We start from the raw sequence: 23,372 nt of genomic DNA on the forward strand, positions 1-23,372 counted from the left end.
GGTGGTAGCCAAAGTCTTGGACTCACACAACTGGTAGTGTGATTTCAATGTACAGATTAAATATAAGGAAGGAATTTCTCACTATGCGATTGATGGGGCATTGGAACGTGCTGCCCAGAGAAGCTGTGGATGCCTCATCCCTGGAAGTTTTCAAGGGATGGGGCTTTGAGCAACCTGGTCTAGTGGAAGGTGTCCCTGCCCAAAGCAAGGGATTGGAACTGGACAATCTCTAAGGTCCTTTCCAGCCCAAACTATTCTGTGATTTTATGAGAGTACATAGTACTTCTATGATAGTGTTCTTGCCCTTTTTATTAAGACAGGTGCCTGTACCAGACAAGGACACAACATATTGGTGCCAAATGTTTAAGATTCCTGTGCAACATGAAAAGCATCACGTGACAAAGGTGAGTGATTCAGACTCTGAAAATTTAGAGGAATTTAGATAACAATTACACTTCAAATCAGTTCTTGCACTTTTGAAGTTTTTTTTCACTTCTTACTGGAGGGAAAACAAGCCCTCTTTTCTTTATTCACAAATATGGATCAAATGTTTATGTATGTGTGCCCAGAACCAGGCTCAGGTGGGCCCTGACAACTGGCATGCATAGTGACAGACCCTCTCTTGCAGTTTTTTTCTCCTTCATCCTCTCTCCCTTAAGAAAATGAGGTTGAAAATTATTTCTGTCTGTAAAAATTTCTGGCAAGGATGAAGTAAAATTGTCTAAAAGCATGTTACATCAAGTTTCTACTTTTATATAGGATTTTAATAATTTTCTTTTAACAGACAGTAATTTTAAATTAAAAAATAATTAAATTGTGATGTTTGTTCAAATAAAGGGTCAGGTTCTTATTTGATATCAGTCACCTTTCTTGTGATGACAAACAAAGAGCCAGGTTACATCACGTAAGAACACACACCAGTACTATCAACAGTTTAAAACCTAAATATTATTATTTAGAAAAGATATGAACATTGTAGTTTATTTTAAAAATAATGAGAATGTGTGAATAAACATTCACACAAGGCTCAGCAGGATCCTAGATGATTTGAAAACTCACATGCATTAACATGTTTTCTTATAAGACATTTTATAACTTTTTTTTCTGTTTTAAATTGAAAGCTTAAGAGTTCTGAGGAAAAGATGGTTCTCACATTCCTCCCTAAAAGCAATATACTGAAGACCCTATAAAAAACCCAAATTCTTATTTTTCTAATATGCTGAAGATAGCACAGTGAAGATAATTCTGGCCTTCATTTTCATCTTTCTTTGAATCCAGAAACACATTAAGTGTAGAATTCTATTTCTTCTTATTTTTTTGTTACTATTATCAGTCACATTTCTTCAGTGCATTCAGTAACACTGGAATTTTTAATTAATTCAGAGAGTTTTAACATATGATCTCAATGTCTGTATGGTAAATACCTATAATTACTCTGAAATATTGTTTCTCCACTTTATCAGAATGAACAACTGCAAGGCCCAAATTGCTGCCTTCAGGTGCTTGATCTTTAATCACATTTGAAATTTGTCACAGCTACTTTCAATATATGAAATGGAGAATTTGCTTGTGTTACAATATGTATGTCAAGATCCTTGGTTTTCTGCTTTCAAGTGAGAGACTTCCAAAATGGTAGTGTCAGAATCGAGTTTTCCATGTTAAATTTGGTGGAAGCTGTAGGTACTTGCTGTTCTGCTAAAAACTTCCCTAGAAGTATTCATTATGTATAATTTCTGAAATTATTTTCTAAATGCTTTCCATGACTGCACATACAGTTGTTCAGTCTCTAAAAAACAGTGGTTGGTTGTAGCTAAAACAAGATTTTAGCTCAGAAATGCACTGGCTGATTTTTCAGAATAATTTTATATTCTTTATTTTTACAATAATATATAAAGAATATCAAAGTTTTAGAAATCGTATTTTCAAATCAGTGTATTTTTTATAAAGTTAAAAATTAGAGTAGAATCCTCAGAGATTTTCCATCTTCAGAAAAGCAAGAAAATTTCATATTGTTGCTTAAAAATTTTTAAAGGGCAAAAAATCTAAGAAAGAGAGTAGATTTAAATAGGAGCACTTCCTTAGCCTTTCTTTTCAGGGGCACAGCTTACATTTTCCTGTAAGTGATGTTTTTAGATGCCTTATAGAGGGTTGTTGTGGAATTGTATCTATGTGCTCTTGCAAACTGATTAAACATTTCCTAAAGCCTACTGATACACAAAGGATGGGGCTTATGGCTACTGGGGAAGATATTAGCTGTGCAAACAGAGCTTGAGTTTCACAAAGAGGAGGGCGGATGAGCTCTTTGGCCTGACCAAACTGTCTGGGTTAGTTAAATACTTACATAGATGTTGATTCTGGATTCCTTCTGTAGCAGAGTTTTCACACAAACCTACACATCTCATTTTCACAGACAGAAAAAAAGGCGTAGACATGGTACAAATTTCTCTGTGGCATAATTTAGTCTGCTGTAGTGTACATGTGAGCTGGCTTTGGCCATTTCTGTGCTCCTGTATGATTTTGTGGAGCGCTGAACTGCTTGGTTTGGCGCTTGCTGGACAATGTATGCCACCAACAGTGTATGCTTGGCTGTGCTGATGTGTAAATCTGCTGGTGATCTGGGGTCTCAAGTAGGTGCATCAGCCACAACTGGAATTTTTTTCCTTTTTCCACTGTTCTCTGTCATTTCTTCCTTCTTGAAAATTGCTCTGAGCACTTTATAATAAAGTATTTCCAAAATAACTGTTTCATCAGGAAAGAATGGTGTTTTAATGTAGGAAACTGAAAAAACTAGATCTGTCAGTAAAGGTAGATGTCAAGACTTTTAATTGTCTATGATTAACAAATGCCAGATTCTGAATTCAGATTCTGAATTTAAAAGGATTTTTGGATGTCTATTGATGATATGTTATGTAAAAAATATTATGCTGTAAACCAGAATATATTTAAGATATTTACAAACATGTTTTATAAATACAATCTAATGGTGCCACAGCCGGGTAACTGATAACACTTGGGTATTAGGGTTGACCTGCAGTAGTGTTTTGATTTCTTCTGTTTGCAAAAGATGAAGAAATAACTAGTGCACATGATCTCAATATTAATCAAAGATAAATTATATAAGATCTTAGGTCTCTTCTTTCTCTCCACATAATATTCATGCTACTTTCCAGGAACCACAGGTAATGGGAAATAGCATATTTTCATTGCTCAAGCTGCTCCACATGATACACAAACTGTACAAGAGATAAGATTGTAATCTTGTGTTCATCTCATAGGTAGAACAAGGACATAGATAGCTAATTTCTCCTTATACTGCATTTACCAATGGAGAACAGATCTTCACTGCAATAAGGGGGCACCCAGCCAGTTTTAGAACTTCCCTGTTAAATCTTCTTTTGTTTCACATTTCTTGCAACATTCTCCTCAGGGAGGAGACTGTGCTTCCTACATGTCCCTGCAATGCCTTCTGTTTCTAATGCCTCCAGGAACTTCTGGAGAGACAACTCATAATAACATGCCTGCTAAGAAATGAAGCAGAATAAGACAGTTTCTCAACAGCAGAGCATAACAGTGACAATAGTGAACCAGAAAAAAAACAAAACCAGGCACTGAGCTGGTTTTGTGGCTGCAATGTCCTCAGTGCCTACCTGGCTGAATTGTGGCTCCTTCAAAAATTATTAAACTTCTAAAGGATTTCTTCCCAGGGCATTTTCTAATAACAGAACCAGTTATAAGTGTAATAGGTAAAATTTTGAAAATAAGATAGGCAGAACAGATGAAAGGGATTGCTTGGAGGCATTCAGATCAGATATTTGCAGGATGGCCCTGCAGTGGTGCCATAGTGGTGGACTTTGGCTGCTCTTCACATGGGAGAACACATGGCTGCCTCTCTGCAAACTCCTCCTGCAGCTATGTGTGCATTGGCCTGTTCTGCTGCTCTGAGCTTCAGGCAGTGCTGTGTGCCTCGGGCTCGCTACCCAAGGGATTTTCACTTTTCTCACATGCAGAAGTTAGCCAGAATCTTTCTCAGAAATAGGTTTCTTTAAAAAAGTGTTCCACTTATTAGCCCAGACTTTCTGGTGATGGGTTTAAGCCTATGTCTTACTGGGATTATTTGCAGTTCTCTGTAAACGTCGTTATTCTGACTGGTCCCGAATGTGTCTTTTAATCACATTTCTGAAGAAAATTCTCTGATTTCACCAACTGCACCTCAGGAAGAAACTCTCTCCGGAAGGACCTCTCAGAAGGGAGAGCAGGATCCACTGGTAGAGCAGACACACAGGCAGGCCCACACACCTACCTCTGGATGAAAATATTTCTGTCTCCCTGCTAAAGCCATGCTGAGGGCAGGTTCCTGGATGTGGGGAGCCCACACAGGCAGAGACACCACTGCACTAGGGCTGGGAGCAGGGCTGACAGAGACAGAGGTGATCATCCCAGGGAGCACACCCTGAAAACAGATATCTGCAGCATCCTCCCCCTTGGAAATTACCTGGTTTGTCACCTTCTTTTTGCTCATTCAATTAAAAAAAAAAAAAAATTATTCAGCGGCAGCCAACTGACCTTTTGAAATCTTGTCATTTTTGTACTGTTGAGGTGTCCAATTTTCATGATTGTCACTGTGTGTGGATATGTGTGTGGTGACACACGTCTCTCTATTTTGACAAGTTGTAAGATTATTTGCTGAATTTATTTTTTCCTTGCTGTGAGCTGGCATCATGAAGATGTTTGCCAGCAGCAAGAAAGTGAAAATTTGTTTCACATTCATGAGAAATACTTCCCAGTGTTTCAGTAAATACAGCTCTTGCTTTATATTCAAAGCTTGTTCTTAACTGCTTTTTCTACTTGTTCTACAGATGCAGCTATTACTATCTTTAGTTTAAGTTTCAATATACCATGTCTTCTGTCACTTCAATTTAGCTGTATGGCTTATTCAAATAACTGCATCTGTTAAGGATTCATTATTCTGTCCACATTTACATCAGGTCTTCCAGGTGCTTGACTGTTTATTCTACTGGAATTAAAAGACCTTGTGTTTCTTCTACTGTCTCTGGATTTTCTGAGAATCCTCTGGACCTGTGGTCTCCTTCTCCACCTGATGAATTGTTTAATGCTGTGTGTAAACTGCAGATTTAGAGTATATACTGGTGAAAGACTGGTATGTATATCCTGCATGCCAGATATGCCATAATCTATTTGTGTGAAGCTATTCAGCACAGCCTGCCTGTTCTAGTCCCAACACTATAAATTTCCCCCCTATGTTTTCTTAATTGCTTTTAAAAACACTGTGTTTGCCTCAGGAAAAGTAGTTCCCCAGGCTTCATCAGTAATAATTCCCTAGTCAAAAAATGTCAAATATTGGATTTCACTCCAAGAATAGGAAAAATATTTTATGTAAAATAGGGTAGTGTGGTCAGTTAGCTATACCTCCATGTCTTTTCTCTAAGAAAAGCTCATTTTCCCTTAGTTCTACTTTATAGGTTGTTTCAGAACTACTGTAGTCAGAGAAATACCAGCAGAAATGCTGTGATGTGACCGTGCCCAAGAGCATAAAATATTTGTGATTCTGGAGGAGAACTTTTAAAATAGGGCATCCTGTTTTAGAGGACATTTGACATTGGAAAGAGGATAATAGTTGCATTTTGTAAGCTCTTGGAAGTTTTTGTTCTTGTATAAAGCAGTCCTTCCACGTGCATTATTTGAACCTGCTTATGAGAATGATGTGAGCAGGTTTAGCTCTGCTGAAATGGGGAAGAAACCCCACACTGGAGACTAAGCTGTGTGGTCAAAATTCAATATCTCTTCAGTACAACTCATGAATACTCAGGCAACATATTAAGGACAGCAAATTTTCAGACATAGAGATGAGGTTCCTCTCATCTAACTTGACTTATCTATGGGTCTGAGCCAGCTGCTTAATTGACCTTACAGTGGCAAAACTAGCTTTTTGTATCATCCTAGAGGAGTTGTCAGAAATGTATGAGCTCAAGCATCTGTTGTGTGATTCAATCTCTCTCCACTGATGGATGAGAGATCCCAGACCACCAGCCTGTATTAGATGAGTAACTCCCAGATGAATGAATCAGGGGAGACATATATTAACCAGAAAGGTCAGGGGAAAGAAGAGACTGTGATAAAAACAAAACTTGCAGAATAATATTTTTTTTTTATTTTGCCTGTGGAAAAACAATCTTTTCTCAGCTACATCCCTGTGTAACTTTTTTGGCAGTAAGCTTATGATGTAACTAGTGAAACAGGCTAATCATATAACCAGAAAAAAACCCCTTAATTATTTAGCATTAGCTGAGAAGTTTTACATTAGGCATATTCTTATATCAGCACTAAATTTTTCCATTGCTGGTCTCCTTAGAAGAGGGAGCCTCTTTTCAATTAAAGAAAGGCCTGTGTTAGAACACACCAGCAGCTGCCAGTTAATCTTCATGTTCTGTTTCGGGGCAAACTGATAAGGAAGTAAAAACTCCAAAAAACTTGTTGCCAAGGGTAACTCTGCTTTTTGACAGTGGAATGCTTTAGTAATACCAAAGACCCCAGTGTGAAAATACAAAGGGACTCCAGTTTAAGAGACTGATTGATTAGAAGCCAGAAGGGCAGCTTGTAGCCTGCAGTACCTAAATGAGGGCACTGATTTTTAACATGAGTGATACCAGACAGTAACTGCTTGTTACTCTCTGGCCTGAACTTTTACATTTTGCTAAATGTGATAACTCTGGCAAATTGCATCATGCAGCCTGACATAAACAAATGTTCTATATTTTCCCATGCATTCCCCTACAAAGCAATTTCAGCCCCAGTAAATTAGATTGGCAACCAAACAATCATCTTACGCTGCAGAGCTTGTAAGCTATCTGCCCTTTGATCTGCAGGGCTGGCTCTTCCTTGCAAGCCTGAATTGGCCCATTAGACTTTGCAGTGCTAAAGATTCATGTAACTGAACAGGCTGAAAATTAAAAGTTTCCCAAGCCCTGTCTGAGGAAATAACAGAAATACATTATTCTCTCATATTCTCCTAAATTATTTCATTTGCAAAATTGTTTTAGGCATTTTTCCATTATGTGATCACAGATTAAATGATATATAACCACAGATTTTACTGTCCTACCAAACTTTATATTTCTTACATATTTTTATTTTGCAGTAGTCTTTCATTTCACTTGTGTATCTCAAAAATAAGAATTCTTAAATTACGCAGTTATTTCAGCATTGTTTATTCCATACTTGGCATGCAAAAGTAATTTACCTCATTTCTGTCATCAGCAACATTGAATGTCTAGTTAATTTAATCAATTTTCTTCGATTTTTGCTTTCTAAATAAAAACAGCATCCATCCATTATGGCAATGTGTTGACCATGCCAGCAGGTGGTAGGAAAATAAGTGTGCAGTGTGATTTTTTTAGATAAATAAAAGTCAGATGACAGCAACCTTATTTTAAAATATGACCAAAAGCAAGCATGGAAAAGCAGAAAGTACAATTTTTGTGAAAATCTCTCGGTTTTACCTCCCAGTTCTGAGAAGATTTGTGGAGTGACCTTCAGGACACCATTGCTATTAATTAACCCCATTTTGTCTTGCGCAATATCTTTATTTTTCTTCCTCATCCTTAGCTTTATAAATTATTTTAAAGTAAACCTCTGACCTGGTGATGCACTGAAATGATAAGAAAATTGTCTGCAGCCAAACCTCCAGCACTTCTTACCATAGCAGGCAACAAAGCCCTTCAGAGCAGCATTGGGCCTTGGATGAGCAGTTACAAAGCATCTTTTGTGCAAATACCAGAACAGCAGGCTCTGTAGGTAGCAAAGTCTCTCTTGATGGGGCTCGTGTGGATAGATCACAGAACAAATCTAGCTTGGTGCTACTAGCACCTTGGCATTGTTTCTGAAGATCAACCTTCTAATTCAGACAAATCACATTGTAGCAGCATCTTAAGCAAGTTTTCAGTAAGGCAAATTAAGTTGCTCCAATGGTATTTAAACCAGCAGAACTTTTTATTCTGATCTAATTGAAGTATTTGTCTTCAGCACCAATCTTTTAATCTGCAACCCCAGCTACTGGTGGTAGTTTTCAGAAAATGATATTATGACTCTCTCCATCTTTGCTTTCACTTGCAGTGCACAGTAGTCACAGCTATGAATAGAGCATAGATTCATGAAGTCCACATTAGTAACAGTGGGAAAATGGACAGAATGGTCAGAAAAGGCCTCTCCACCATGTCCACACATAGCAGACTGTATCAGGCTTGCATGGCTATGTTTTGGTGGCAGGGGAGGTACAGGGGTGGCTTCTGTGAGAAGCTGCCAGAAGCTTCCTCCATGTCCAGCAGAGCCAATCCCAGGTGGCTCCAGGATGGACGAGCCACTGGCCAAGGCTGGGCCCATCAGAAATGTTGGGAACACCTCTGGGATAACAGATTTAAGAAGAAGAAGAAAAAAGACTTATTGTAGATGTAATTGTGGCCAGTGAATAGCAGAGTGAGAACATGCAAGAGGAACAACTATTCAGACCCCAAGGTCAGACAGAAGGAGGGGCAGGAGCTGCTCCAGGTACTGGAGCTGAGATTCCTTCGTAGTCTGTGGTGCAGACCATGGTGAGGCAGCTGTGCCCCTGCAGCCCATGGAGGATCACAGGGATGCAGGGGTCCACCTGCAGCCCATGGAGGAGCCCAGGCTGGAGGAGCTGGATGCCTGAGAGGAAGCTGTGAACCTGCGGGAAATGTGCTGGAGCAGGCTCCTGGCAGGGAGCTGCAGACCCATGGAGAGAGGAGCCCAGGCTGGAGCAGGTTTCCTGTGGGGGATGTTAGAGCAGGCTGAATGTTAGAGTTGCGCCTGAAGGACTGCACCCTGTGGAAGAGTGACCCACACTGGAGCAGTTTATGGAGAGCTGTTGCCCATGGGATGGACTCACAGTGGAGAAGCTTATGTCACCATGACAGGGACCCCACACTGGAGTAGGAGAAAGACTCCTCCCTGAGAGTGGGAGGCACAAGGTGTGATGAACTGACCACAGCCCCCTTTCCCCACCTTCCTGCACTGCTGTGACCTTTCTATTACTGTGCCTTAAGTTGCTGGGACTGGAACTGTGTCTTTCTGTTTTGTGATGTGTCAACCACAGTTTTGGTTTCTAGATAATTGCTAAGGTATAGTTTTAATGCAGGCTTTAAAAGAACCATGTAATCTGGAAATAGCCCTTGTTGTGTGACTTACTGCATGTGTTGATGGGTGATGAAGTCCTGCAAAAGGGTATACCAGCATCTGACTCTGGGTGAGAAAATGTGGAAATAGTATTAACGTGATCATTACGTAACTGCATTTATTTTGCAAGTCCTCTTATGTTTGTATATTAACCCTGTAAATACAAATTTTTAGAGAGCTATGAGCAGTTGCTGAGTTCCTGAGAGTTGTTCTGGAAGCTGTCATGTCAAAATCATGAGCCTTGTGCTTTTATCCCCTGTTTGCCTTCAAACAGGGTGTGCAGGTCAGTGGCTCCTCGAGGAGCTGAGTATCAGAATCCTAAGGCCTTTCTCACATGTGGTCCCTTTTGGTAGCCCCTCACAGAAGCCAGCATGTCATTTTCAGAAAATGTGTTTCCTGACAGTGCACTTCTGTATATGCAAAACAAGAAAGGGACACGCTGTCAATTCTTGTGTGCTCTGTCTTCAGGCAAAGCTGCGCGCTCACTCCCAAGCAGGAGGAGAAAAAGTGTAATGTTATTGAGCTGCATGATCAAGGGGATAGTTTTGCAGTTCTACAATAGAATTAAAACCTCTTCCATTGTGGCCTCAAAGAAATAGACATTGCTGTGCCACAATGGTGATTCCATGAACAAACCGGAGTACCTTTTCTGACTTTATTATTTGTAGCATTCAAATTATATGTTCCTCCTGAATAAATAGAAACTCTTTATTGGCTACACATTTTGTCCTTAGACCTGAAACATGTTTGGTTACATATTGCTTTATTATGATACTGTATTCATAAGGAGGTAATGGTGTTCATGATTAATTGCCAATTAATTCTGTTTGCAGTGTGTCAGCTGTGCTGAGAGACTTTGGCCATCCTGAGGACCGCAACCACTGACAGTGGCTCTGCTACTCAGGAGTTCAATCAGTGTACTGCCAGGATGCATAAGCCAATGAAACATGTTTTTGCTTGACCTGAGCTTTTTATGAGATTGCTCCTCAGGGTTATACTTTTAAACTATTACTAAATGCATTATCTTAAATCTTCAGGCATACGTCAGGCAGAAACAATGTTTTATTGGTATTTCTTTGAGGTATATTTCTTTTGGATTTAGTCTAAATTAGTGTAAGTCTTTAAAGTCTGAAACTCCTTGTGACTGGCAGAGTTCCAGGTAATTAATTAGGAATAAGAACTTAAGAATGGGCTTGATGGTAGAGAGAACAAGTCCTAAACTCATCTCTAGCTCTCATTTTTAAACATTTTGGCTGTTGTTGATAATGTTTTTTATTCCTCTTTCTCAATTAAAATATTTAAATTGTTTGACAGACCTGCAGAAATTCTGGGTTTTTATAATTACAGTGTAATTATTAGTAACACTATATGGGGATAGAAGGATTTATGTCAATTTAGATATATAGCCGTCTCTCCAAGCTAAAAGCACAGCAACACATAAATTTTACCTGAAAGTACATAGTCTTTTCCAATTAAAAATCTGAAGCTTAAAACAAGTATGGTAATTACTTCATAATGCTGTATATTAATAAAACCTAAATAAGAGCCTTTGTTGGACAACATGGTCACAGAACAAACAAGTCCTTTTTTTACATCCAGAACAGAAAATATCTGTGCTATGAATATGATTTTCCATTCATGTGGTAAGGACCTTTCCTCCTCAGTGATATTAGAATTTTTATTCTACTTTTAAAAGAATACCCCAAACCAGTTAAGCCCAAATCCCAACAAAACAGCTTAAATTAATCAATCAATCAATCAATCAATCAAGGAATATTGTTATTTCAAATCAAAATTATTTTTGGCATTTGAATATCACCTTGGGGGAAAAAAAACCCTGCACACATATTAACTACAAATCACACACATTTCAATGCCTAAAATTGCGTGGAATTTTCAGTCTGGAAAATTTCCATCCTCCAATGAAACCTTACCTAATCACATTATGAGATTAGGGCTCTGGGGATGGTTTCTGGTGCCTTGGCCTTGTTCATGTCTACATCTCCTTTTTTATTTAAATACGAAAATCAAGAGCTGTCACTAAATGCTCAGGTAATGTTTTTCTCCAGCTGGAAGGTATGTCTATGAGCATAATTTGGGTTAACATTTTTGCCTTGGAAGGACAATTCAAGTTAAGCAGTACCTGTTGTACCTCAGATGGAATCTTCCCTGATGACCACGAGGGACCCAGAAGCAGTGGCTTTGCCCTGCTTCCTGCAATTAACTCACCAAAACATACACCTTTCTAAGTGGCACAGTATAAACTCAGAAGCACTTGGAATAGAGAATGATTTAAAGGAATTGGTTTCAGGTGAAGACTGAATTTAGGATGTGGATTGTACAGAGAGGAAAACAGAAATGAGCACTAAGCTGTGTCTGTGCAAATATCTCAGGAAAGATTACAGCAGCTAGTCCGTGCTAGACTGCAGCCAGCTGAGCACTGGAAGTGTCTCTTCCAGCTCTAACAGTTGCGTGGCATTAATTTAATGATTTCTGACAGACAGGGTAGGGTGGAGGCACGGGGAGGGTGGTCCCTGCCTGACCCCAGAATGCCTTTACTCTGGGCTGAAAGTCTGCAGCAGACTCGTGTCCCAGATGTGACACTGGTGCAGGCAGGCTCTTCCAGTAACATGAGATGGCTGTTTGGTTGTCACTGTTAAAATCCTGCTCTGCCCTGGAGTCATGGACTTCAACATCTAGCCCAGCTCAGAGGCATGTTTCCAGCTCTTGTTTCAGCTCAGCACACCTCTGGGTTTTGCACAAGCAGCAGTGTTAGGCAGCAAATGTCTGGCGGTTTTCTTTCAGAATATTTATAGGAAAATAAAGCCATATTACAGAGAAGTTTTTTTTTCTGTAATACATAGATTTTTTACTCAAAAAGATCCAACTTTATGAAACCAAATACTTTAAGTTATTTGCTTAAAATCTAACACCCTAAAAGTGATGTTTTTGATAAATATTTGATCATTTCACAATTGCATTTTGAAAAAACTCAGAAAAAATCTTGATGAATTCTAATGAGAAGAAATCATGTTACCCTTCAAAAAATTTTTCTATGTCAGATAATTTTTTAATATATGCTTGGTATACATTTTCAAAAGAAGTACAAAAATCAAAGTAATCGGTAACAACGTAATAGTTCTTCCTGATGAGGAGTACAGAAAGCAGACACACTATAACTTGGTCTTCTGCAAAAATTTTCTAATGAACTCAACCAGTACTTAGTTTCACAACCATTGCTTTTTACTCTGAGTTAGAGACATGGCAAGTTCATATAAATGAATTAACCAACCACAGACTAGAAACTCTCCTAAATATAGCAGTGCTAGTATGAAAATCAGATTTTTACTCTCCGTTTTGAGACTAAAGAACTACATTTTCTGCCCTGTGTCACCACTGACTACCTACATGAGGTGTTGTGTAAGGCTGCAGCTTTATTCAGAATCATTTACATGGCAATATACAGTACCATCATTTCTTTAAAGTGTAAGATTAATTTAGAATTACCTGTTTGAGCCAGAAAAACAAATCATTATTTTCTTTGACTTTTTAATGTAGAAACATTGCTGCAAGCAGACCAGAAACCTGTTGCTATTTCCATATATAGAAATAAAGTCAGGTTTTTGTTTTCTGACATTTGGCGGGCCATATTTTCTAAATAGGGTGGTTATGGTGAGACTATGGAGATATTTGAATAACTTTTATCATCTGCACAAACAGGCATAAAGGATAACCCATGTTTATTATCGCGAAAGAAATCAGAACAAATAAAAAGGTAGAAAAACAGGAATGAGCAAGAAAGACTTCCAGGTTTCTGGAGATCTTTTTTAACTTGCAGGATATTTAACTTCTTGAACTACTTGAGATGTTTGCATTTTCCTCCTTCTTAATACATCACACATTAGTACCTTGACCCTGCTTATCATCAGCTTGAGATGCAAAGCACTGTTAAAATTTTGGCTTCTTTTATAAGGAAAAAAACCCACCCAAACATATGACAATGTTTAGATTGTGCAATAGATAAAGTGATTAATAGGAAACAGAGAAGAAAGGAAGAAAAATTGAAGATGAATTAGCTGGGCCTGGCAGATAGAAACATTTTCTTTGTTCATGTGATGTCAGCCTGTTGCCTAAAACAGGGCTTCTGTTAAAATGAGAGGTGAATAGCATATATGTCATCTGGTTTAACATTATAATCACCAGAAAATTTTTCATTTAATATTTTTTAAAAGTCAGCAATTTCACAAGTCCTAAGAGATTCAATATCATGAAGGGAGCTGTGTAAAACCTCTCAGCCTACCTGATAAGTACAAACAAAGCACCACAACCATAACCCATACTTTTGATTGCAGAACGCAGTGCCTTCACTTACATTTGAATGTGATATATTTAAAATACCCCCTTCCTTGGGAGCTCTGATTTGATATTCTGAGGGTTTGTAATACAGCTGTTATTTTGTACCTCTGTTAGTGGGAGTCAGGTTCATGTATGTCAGTGTGCTCAGTTTGAAATACTTTTTGGCCAAACTTTCAAGAAGGGTAGAGAAGAAGAAGAAGCATAAAGCAAATGATCATGAGTAATAAACCATGATCTTCTTCCTGCAGGTTTCATGAAAAACAGGAGAGGTTGTGCCTCGTTGCATACACTTACGTTTTGAAATCCCAAACACTTTGGGCATTTTGATGTAGAGTGGATGTAGGGCTTTTGTTCTCCATGCCTCTGGCAGTTAGGAAATGTCAAGCAGAAAATGCACTTTGCCTAGAGGGGAAGAAGTCACCGGGGTGCCCGTGGTGCAGTATCTCTGCAGGCTTATTCACAGCACTGCAAAGAGATGAACCCTGACAGATGGGTCTTCCTTGCATGTCAGCAACAGTGAAAATTCCACAGATAAGTCTCAAAGAATGAAGTAAAATGGGGAAGATAGGTAGTTATATGCATATTTCTTTTTAGTTTCCTTTCAGTTTCTTTCTTTACTTCTTTGGCTAACAAGGTGTTGGTAGGAAGTGGCAAGGACAGAGGGAGGAAATATATCTCAAAGTCACATGTTTCTTCATAATTAATGAAAATGAAAGATAGATTCCCATTTTCACTACAACCCATCTAAATTACTCAGTTATTGTTTAACTTATTGCTTGGCTCGAAGTGTCATTTTAGAGTCCCCTCATAGTAGGAGACCAGAGCAAACAAGGCTGTGTATTAATAAGAATCCAAATAAAAATTTGCTGTTCACTTAAATCTCCAGAGTTTAATGACTATTATTTACCATGCCTGCTTTTATCACTTTTTTTGGTGTCTATTTCACTCCTTCACCTTAGTCTGCCACTTCAAATTATTTTCTTTCCGTAACTATCCTAAAAGTTGCACAACAGTCATGGCGACTCTTCAGGGCTGATCCCCTATCATTGTGGCTGGAGACCAGGAAAAGGAGAGCTCTGAAAATTGTGTTATCTTTCATTAAGGCTATAAGTACTCTGGTAAACAGGCCACCCTGATCTAGATACTTAATTATAGATAACTGCTTTAACAACTAATTTTATACCTAGGACTACTTATGTGAACTTCTAAATGCATTAATGATTTCCTGAATTTGAGGCATTCCCCCTTATTTGAGAAACTCAGTTGTTGTTCATCATTACTTGTAAGGCTGGCCAGAAAAAAAAGGTTTTATTTATTTGAGGAAAAAAATTGAGGAGAAAAATGAGGTTTGGGAATTTCTTTTTGGCTTGGAGTAAAGTAATCTATACAGATGTTCTTTGTGGAGAGTCAGAGAAGGAAGCATGAGGCAGCCTAAATAACCAGTTTATTCTATGAGCTAAAATGACCGATAGCTGAATAAATAGGGCAGCACTCACCTGGGATGTCAAATGACACATTTAAACCCCTGCTCCAGCTAAACACTACCCTAGAGTATGGGATTGTATTTTTAAATTTTCTGCTGAAGTTACTCTCTTAAGTAAATACAGTTAGTTATTCTTCAGATCAGAGAAGTATCTAAGGGCTCTGATCCTCTTCCTTCTCTTGTTTCATTTAGAAATAATGCTGTGAGTCTCAGGGAGCTAGCCATTAAAATATTTTCATACATTTTGGAACAATGCAGGATTAATGAGATTTTCCTAAGATTTTTTAAAATTAAAATTTTAATCACTCTAATATTTTCTTTCTTTCTTATTTAAATGCTGTTTAAAAAGGGAAAGAGAAATTTCTCTTTAACCTAGTTGTAGTAAAAACATGTGAAAAGCATAACTTCACTGGTGCTCTTCATTATTTATTTCTGCATTTGAAAAATGTACATTTTCCTGCAAGATGCATTGGAAAGATGTGTAAGGATTTGTTCTAGCTTTTGTTTTTCTTTTCTTCACTTAAGAAAACTGAACAAAACTGCTTTTTGAAGTGCTGTAATTGTTTAGGTAACTGATACTGAAAACCAATGACAGGATGTGAGTTTCTAATTTTGGTGATGTCCCATTGTTTTGAGGGGAAGCTGGTTTTGAAGTAGCGGTTGTAAGCACAGCAGGTGCTGGGATTTTGTAGCAGCAGGCAGAACTATCACATGTTGGGACAAAAGTTCTCTTTTTTCTCGGTAGATATTGGGATAATATTCCCGTAACCATTTCCTTGACTAACATACACAGTATGCAGAGCTTCAAAATTCTTGTATGTGTGTATGCATGCTGGTATTTAATGTATAAGCTGCCTTGCTATGACTGTGTTTGGGCTCTGCAGTGCTTGGATAAATATACAGGTGTATGATGGAGCAGAGGGAAGAAGCGACATCAAGCTGAAATGGATTTCTGAATCTTTGTCATTCAGTCTGATATGTTGGGGAACACATTCTTATTTCATGGGAAAACTAACTAATCTTCTTCAAAAATATCTTTTACTTTTGTAGTGCAGTAATTTACAGTGATGGCAATGCTAACTGAAACATGGTTTACTGAGAAGAGTACAGGTGATCCCCTGTGGAGTATTTCAGTCCTGCCTCCAGAATAGGAATTTGGTGCATCTGAAACAATTGGCATCCTTCCACTGATTTCTAAGTGCAGTGAGGTGGGTTGTGCTCTTCTTGGGTGGACATGTAGGTACTCAGCAGCATCTGAACTCCTCAACTTCCCCAAAGTCCAACTTCAATGAACTTTGCAGATTCATATCAACAAGGGTGACCTTGATGCACACAGGCTCTGGCTGCTTCCTCCTGCCCTTCCTCTTTTGTAATTGATCTAGAAGTTAAAACAAAATACAGAGAGAGAAATTGTGTTGGCAATATTTTCATGAAGTGATAAACTGCTCCTGCTTACCCTGCTGTTGTCCTCTAGTAGCACATGAATATGCTTGCAAAGTGAAATGGGTACAAATTAAGGATGCATATATATTCTTTTCCTATTCCTCTTTTCTAATACTGAAAGGCAATACTGCATGGCACCCTGCATCTTAAGATGTCATTGTCAAAGCTTTACTTTCCTTGTAAAAATATTAGTCTTTATCTTATTGAACTTGAAGGTAGCTATGCTAGAGTAGCATGAAATCTTTGAAAGCAAAAGCAAGGGGAAAACTCATTTTAATACTGTCTTCTATATGCTGACGTTTTGTGGAATATGATCGTTCTGAAATGCAAAATAACTTTTTTCAAAAGTATTCATGTTTGCCCCAGGGACATCATCTCTGACAGAGATGATTTAACATCACCCATCCAAACAGAGAGTGAACACTTACATGGAAATTAAATCATTTTAGCCTACATAGAAGTTCTGTGGTCTAATTATACTGGGGGCAGCAGAGAACCACTGAGAGCCCTCCAGCTCATCACTGCCATAAACAGGCTGGAGCACAAGAATGACTTTGTGTTAGTAAAGTCATTACAACTGAGCAGATTAAAAAAAAGTAATTCTAATTTCTTGTAGATGTCAAAAAAAATGAAAGTCTATTTTGAGCTGCTGATGAATGTTGGGTGTACCTCCAGGCTCACCCTAGATGTACAGCATTTATGGGCAGCTGTAATTTGAAATAGTACAAAAGTGGCAGAAACAGGGAGGAAACCCTCTGAGTAATTCAGACACCTAGCTGGTTCAGCAGAACACACTTTCAGCTGGTTTATATCCCCCCTTCTGCTGGAATGTGGCTAAACAAGATTGGGCGGGGAGAAAGAAAAGTGACAGTGCAAGACTAGGATGGAAGAAGAAAGAACAAGCAAGATTGCAACAGAGGTTTTGTCCAGATGAAGAATGCTTTCCTGCCCCTCATTGATGCACTTGGGCAAAATGAAAATTTTGGGAACTTCATTCCTTAACTTTGTAGAGTGTTGGGGTTACATCTCAAGTTATGTACAATATAACATTGAGTCTCCTCTTTCAAAAAGAAGTACCACAGAATTTTAATCCTGTTTTCATATCTGCATTGAAAGAGTCACATTGAGATATGTTTTCTTTTTTTTCCTTCCTTTTCATTTTACCACTTATAGGTTGAGCCACTGATCCAGAAAGGCCACGAGAACCTGGTGCACCACATCCTGCTCTACCAGTGCAGCAGCAATTTGAATGACAGTGTTCTGGACTATGGGCATGAGTGCTACCACCCCAACATGCCAGACTCTTTTCTTACATGTGAGACAGTCATTTTTGCTTGGGCCATTGGAGGAGAGGTAGGATGAATGTCTGTCTAGCATGGTTCATCAATGGGGCTTTGTGAGGGTGTGTATCATCATGAAATTTCTTCCTAGCATATTGGTGATTAGTTAATCTGTCTGTTTTTAAGGGTACAGGATCACAGTCCCTAAATGCCAGTAAGTCCTCAACCTCCTCTTGGCCTTTCAAGTATGTAAAGCAGTGGTCATCCTGAGTGACAGCCCAAAAGTAATGAAAATAGTTGATGCCTTAAGGGAGAAAGATAGCTTTGGAGCAAGGAAATCTGTCAAGGTATCAGCTTGTCCCATCTGATGTGAAAATACAGTGCCTCCAGCAATGACCAGTATCTGCTACCTGTGGGTAATGACAGAAATAAAAGCAGCATTTGTAGGTGACTTCATAAGAGACACAGCGGCACAACTCTCCAAATGAAGTTACACACAAATTTCATTAATTTTGTGCCTCACCAGGACCCGGTTTCACTGTGCCCCATTCAGGCATATCATTCTGCAGTTTCCTACCTGCCCAATGAAACATCATTTCTATGTAGGAGAGATCCTGTGTTGGTGCAGAGCCAGCATAAGGACCACTTTGCTAATGACAGTGGGGCTTATCTACAGAAAATACAGGCTGTGATGCCATGCTTACCCCAGGCTGTGTTTGCAGCTTATTTCATGTAAATTTAGGCTGCAGTTAATGCTTTAAGCTGGCATTACACAGCACGACTGCCAAAAGAATCCCAGCTCTTTATGCCCTCGATTCACTGTGTGCCCACCCAAATGATGGCTTGGGCACAGAGAGGGACTGGGGTGATGATACTTTCTGGAACCTTCTTTTGCCAGCCTGCAGCCCAAAACCATCTGCAAATGCTACAGTGTGAGGAAGCAGGAGTTGTTAAATGGACCCATCAAGAGAAGTTTAATCCACTACAAGCATTATCCCTGGTGTATGCTTTGTGCATTTTTGCCACCAGCTATGCTCTGACCTAGTATTTGTACTTTTCAACTGTCTTAATCTAAGTGAAATTAAGAATTCATATAAATAATTTATTATTTGACAAGCCCTATGGAGGTTTTTTGCAAGGATGGTCCTGTTGTTAAAGACCTGTAGAGAGGAATCTGACAGATCTGGGTTACATTCAGGTTTGCCCAAGTACTCATTTCACTAACTTTAGCTTACCCTTATGTAGAATGAAGGTGATACTAATTTTTAGTGTATACTACAATTAATTGATTAATGTCCATCAAGCATCAGAAAGTTGGAATCCCAAACTGCACATTTCAGAAAGTTAGAATGTATATTAAAATATTAGCTATATACTATAAAATTATGCAGATGAATTCCAGTTGAAGTAAATTTGGTAAATTAGTTCACTTAGGAAATACCGGCATTTGGTTTGAATCAGGAGTGAGCTTCTGAAGTAAATCTCCCAGTTATCCCCATTTACAAATCTTTGCTTATCATCATGAGTGGTTTGAGAATTTGCACAGGCCTCTCTGGGATGAAGTTACAATAAACATGCAGGAGTGAACCCAGCACCTTTAGCAACAGATAGGATCTGACCAGAGCTTGTCCAGAGGAGCATCATTCTGGGGCAATGGGTCCAGCACAAGCTGTTTCACCATGCAGAGCTACTTCTTGTACTACTGGCTTGCTAGTAGAAACGTAGCCATAAAGATCACTTTTATTGTTCAAATCATTTTACTTAGAATACAGTTACTTGTGCACAAAAAGCAAGTTAATGACATGCAACCTCAGTATTCCCTGGAAATTGCTGCTTTTAGAAGCTGGGAACATTTAAAATGTTGATTTGCTTCTTCATAAGGGTTTTATTGTCAGACTAAGTGCTTGATGATGCAATGTTTGTAAGTTTGAAATGGAATTTTCCTTTTCTGCTCAAACAATAAATACAGAATAAATAATCATAAGATCACAGGATAATGCAAGTTAGAAAGGACCTCAGGAAGTCTCTAATCCAGCCTCCTACTCAAAGCAGGGTCAGAGGTGAGATTAGACTAGTTTGCTCAGAGCCTTGTCCTCTGGGAAGCATGGGATTTTGTCAATACTTGATATTGACATGGTTATTAAGTTTATTGAGTGCATAATAGGTATATTTATTACAATGCCATGGTCAGAAAGCTGTAAAAGAAGTTATATTTGTAAATTTTATCATTAATATGATTGTATCATTGCAAGGAGGAGTCAATATACTTACAAAGAGAAACTAACTCTTAACTGTGGCAGAAAGACCCATTAACTCTGTATTGATTTCTGTGTGCATTGATTTCCAGGGCTTCACCTACCCTCCTCATGTTGGATTATCCATTGGCACAGCAGCTGACCCTCTGTTTGTCCTAATGGAGGTGCATTATGACAATCCATCATTCACGGAAGGTTTGTAGCCTCGCATGCTTTAAAACATGCCAGACTGGAAAATGTACTGCACACAAGTGCTCATCCCTGCACTGCATGGTAAACAGAGCAAATAAAAGGCTGAGGGTTATGTCTTCCTGATCAATTGCTCCTGGTTCATAGTGTTTTTCCCGTTGTCCTTGAAATTTTTTTTGGTAGTATTTTTTTTAGATAAACATATGCCTGAAGCTGTGAAGTTTCTGAAGTAGAAGCATAGACTCTGGTTTCTAGACCATTCACTGGGTAAAACCAGTTTATACTAAAAGATAAACTTTTAATTTATAATAGTGTTTTAAAATTGTTCTTCCTGAATTTAATTTATATTTAAAATAAGTAAAAGGAAGAAACCAAGGATCCCAGGAAAATAAGGGGAACTTTGAAGCTGCCTTAGGGACAGATACTTTTTTGTTCTGAAACAGAAGTTTATTAACCTACTGTACCTGAGAATATTGCAGTGGTTGTTACATATAAACTTAGTAAAATCCAATGCAGCATATTATACTGGCTTTTCTTTACACCCCTATGTTAAAATAAAATTTGCTATGTGGGCTATGGCTTTCTGCCTTACTGTCATTTCCCATCTTCATCTTTTAAATTAGTTATCTTAATTTTTTAAAAGATTTAGTGACAGACTCTGTGCTTTCAGCATGTGTGATAAAACAAACTTAATTTACATCCTTGATATTGTACGCTTTTTCATCAAATGTTGTTTGAAAGCTCAAGAATTCACATACTGAGAAACTGTGTCTCTAAATCCATCATTTTGTTTTAACTGACTGTGCTGTATTATAGTGTTGGTTTAGCTGAAGTAACACAGATAAAAACTGGAAATCAGTAATGTTTTGTTTCTTTTTAAGCAACAGGAACAATTTTGCCTTGCTGAGACAGTCCCAAAAGACCTGGGAATATTCAGACAGCATAGGCAGAGCAGGGTGTTTGTAATCCAGGTCATGCTTCACCTCCTCCCTGGCAAAATACACAGTGTGAGATTGTGCCAGGAGTGCAAGAGAGTCGACCTGGGTGCTCCATCTGCTTCAGGTTGAGTTCTCCTGACACAACAGCAAACCTGCCACTGGGTCACCTTCCTTTGTGTGTTTTGGCACCAGCATTTGCCCAGTTTGGGTCTTGTAGTGAAAGGCTGCACTGTTTGCCAGTGTGACCTGGGGTAATGTTTTCCTAAGTGACTCAGATTGGTAGTGACTTTTGGCTCCCAGTTGGGAGGAGTTGACACATTTTGTAGTTTAACACGGATGGGTTTTACTGTTTCTGGTCCTTAACATTCACTTCTCATTTAAAAGGTGGCCTCTTTTGAGATTGTTTATCAGAAACTCTGACATAGCAGAGTTATGTCATACATAAGAGTGTCTGACATTTAGATGTTAACAATGTCTAACAATTTCAGAAGTGGAAATACCACAAAGGAAAAATTCAAGTTGATGAGGTTGTACAAATATCTCCAGGAAGGGAGGGAGTATGGGTTCCCAAATGCTAAAGTTGGGATGTTGTGGGACATGATATATCACCTTAAATGTTATTCATATGTTGCAGGAGGCCTCATGGCTGATTTCCATTCTTAATTTGCCATGCACACTTCATATCCTTTGCTCTTTAATAATTATATATGCATTACTCCATCGTAGGTATTTTAGTGACTGGGTAACAGTACCTGTTCTGTCCCTCTGCCATTTGCTTATCTTAAAATAGACCACTGATATCATATTGATGTAAAAATTGGCTTCAGGCACTGTTATGTCTGTTTTGTTTTTCAGAAGACTAATATAGGTCACTAGGAAGTATCTTACCTTCTCTGAGATATTTGATATGTTTTCTGCATTTTTAATTTTCAAAATTGAAATTATTTCAGTTACTATCTAAAAAATATAAAGAAATGAACAGAATACAGCTCCTGTGCAAACACAAATTAATCCTTTTTTATGTATATCTTGACTAATAAAAATGACTAATAGAAGACAAATATTCTAAGCATTTAAATGATAAAGAGACAACATAAATTATTATTAGATGCACTAACAAATACATATGGTTAAACATATGTGGGTGAAAAAAATAGATTTGTATTATTTTGACTCTTAAAAACAGCTTCCAAACAGCAGGCTTTGGTTCTTTAAACTAGTTTTTTTAATCAAGATAAGTCCTTGAGTCATAGCAACATTAAAGTATTCTGTAATTCTCTTGTCTACTTCACTCAAGGTGGGGGTATTTTCTTGAAGTCTGGGATTTAGTAAGGCAATTTTCATGTTTAATTGATGCTGTCTTAATTGGAGAGATTGTAAAAGGGATGTATTTTTCATCTCAGATAGGCTGTAATGTAACAGGCAATCCAAAGGGAAAATATAATTAATGGTAGGACCATTAAAGATGAAGCAATAGATAAAATTCTCAACTAGAAGACAATATGTGGCTTGAAAATTTTAAAGATAAAAAAAAAACACGTATGGTTTCACTAATTTCCATGTCATAGAGGTGGATTCCTTGATTTTCATGTAGAAAACTTACGACATAGCATGAAAAGCATCAAACAATTTGGTTTGGGTTTTTTTCTCCTTTGAAAATCGATTTTTAGCCATGGCTAACTGTGTTCTTTTGTTGCAGGCTTGATAGATAACTCTGGTTTGAGGCTAATTTATACTCCAGTTTTAAGGAAATATGATGCTGGGGTTATTGAAGCTGGTCTTTGGGTCAGCCTCTTCCACAATATCCCACCAGGCATGCCTGAATTTGTGTCAGAGGGTCACTGCACACTGGAATGTCTGGAAGAGGTATGTCCCTTGCCTGCATCCACTGGTTTTCATTCATGGAAATAATTGGAAGAGTCACTTGAACTTCTTGGGAAGATTGATAGTTAACAGTTAAAAGATGTGAGCAAAGGTATCTGGTGGTACATGTTGTTCTACAAAATGTTGTCTTTTTGAACTGGGTACTTGACATGCTCACTGCTCAACCTGCTTTACTTATTTGGGTAATAATGGATGACACAGGGCTTGCAATGTTTAATTTTGTATTCAATATGTAAGCATATATTGCTTTCTGTGGCAAAGCTATTAATAACTCGGAATAACTGGCCCAGAAAAAAGAAGTGAGACTAATTCAGACCTGAGCACGTGCAAAACA

General features: G+C 38.2%; 1 protein-coding gene across 1 annotated transcript in view; it reads left to right on the forward strand.

The window, feature by feature from the left end:
* MOXD1 (monooxygenase DBH like 1) overlaps positions 1–23,372 on the forward strand; it is a 50,146-nt gene that overhangs the window by 14,890 nt on the left and 11,884 nt on the right. Inside the window, exons 4-7 of the mRNA XM_033056550.2 lie at positions 321–404; positions 17,666–17,845; positions 20,120–20,222; positions 22,854–23,020. Of these exons, the coding sequence (XP_032912441.1) occupies positions 321–404; positions 17,666–17,845; positions 20,120–20,222; positions 22,854–23,020 (534 nt within the window). The remainder of the gene's footprint in view (positions 1–320; positions 405–17,665; positions 17,846–20,119; positions 20,223–22,853; positions 23,021–23,372) is intronic.

Source organism: Catharus ustulatus, chromosome 3, assembly GCF_009819885.2.
Source record: "Catharus ustulatus isolate bCatUst1 chromosome 3, bCatUst1.pri.v2, whole genome shotgun sequence".
Taxonomy (NCBI): Eukaryota; Metazoa; Chordata; class Aves; order Passeriformes; family Turdidae; genus Catharus; species Catharus ustulatus.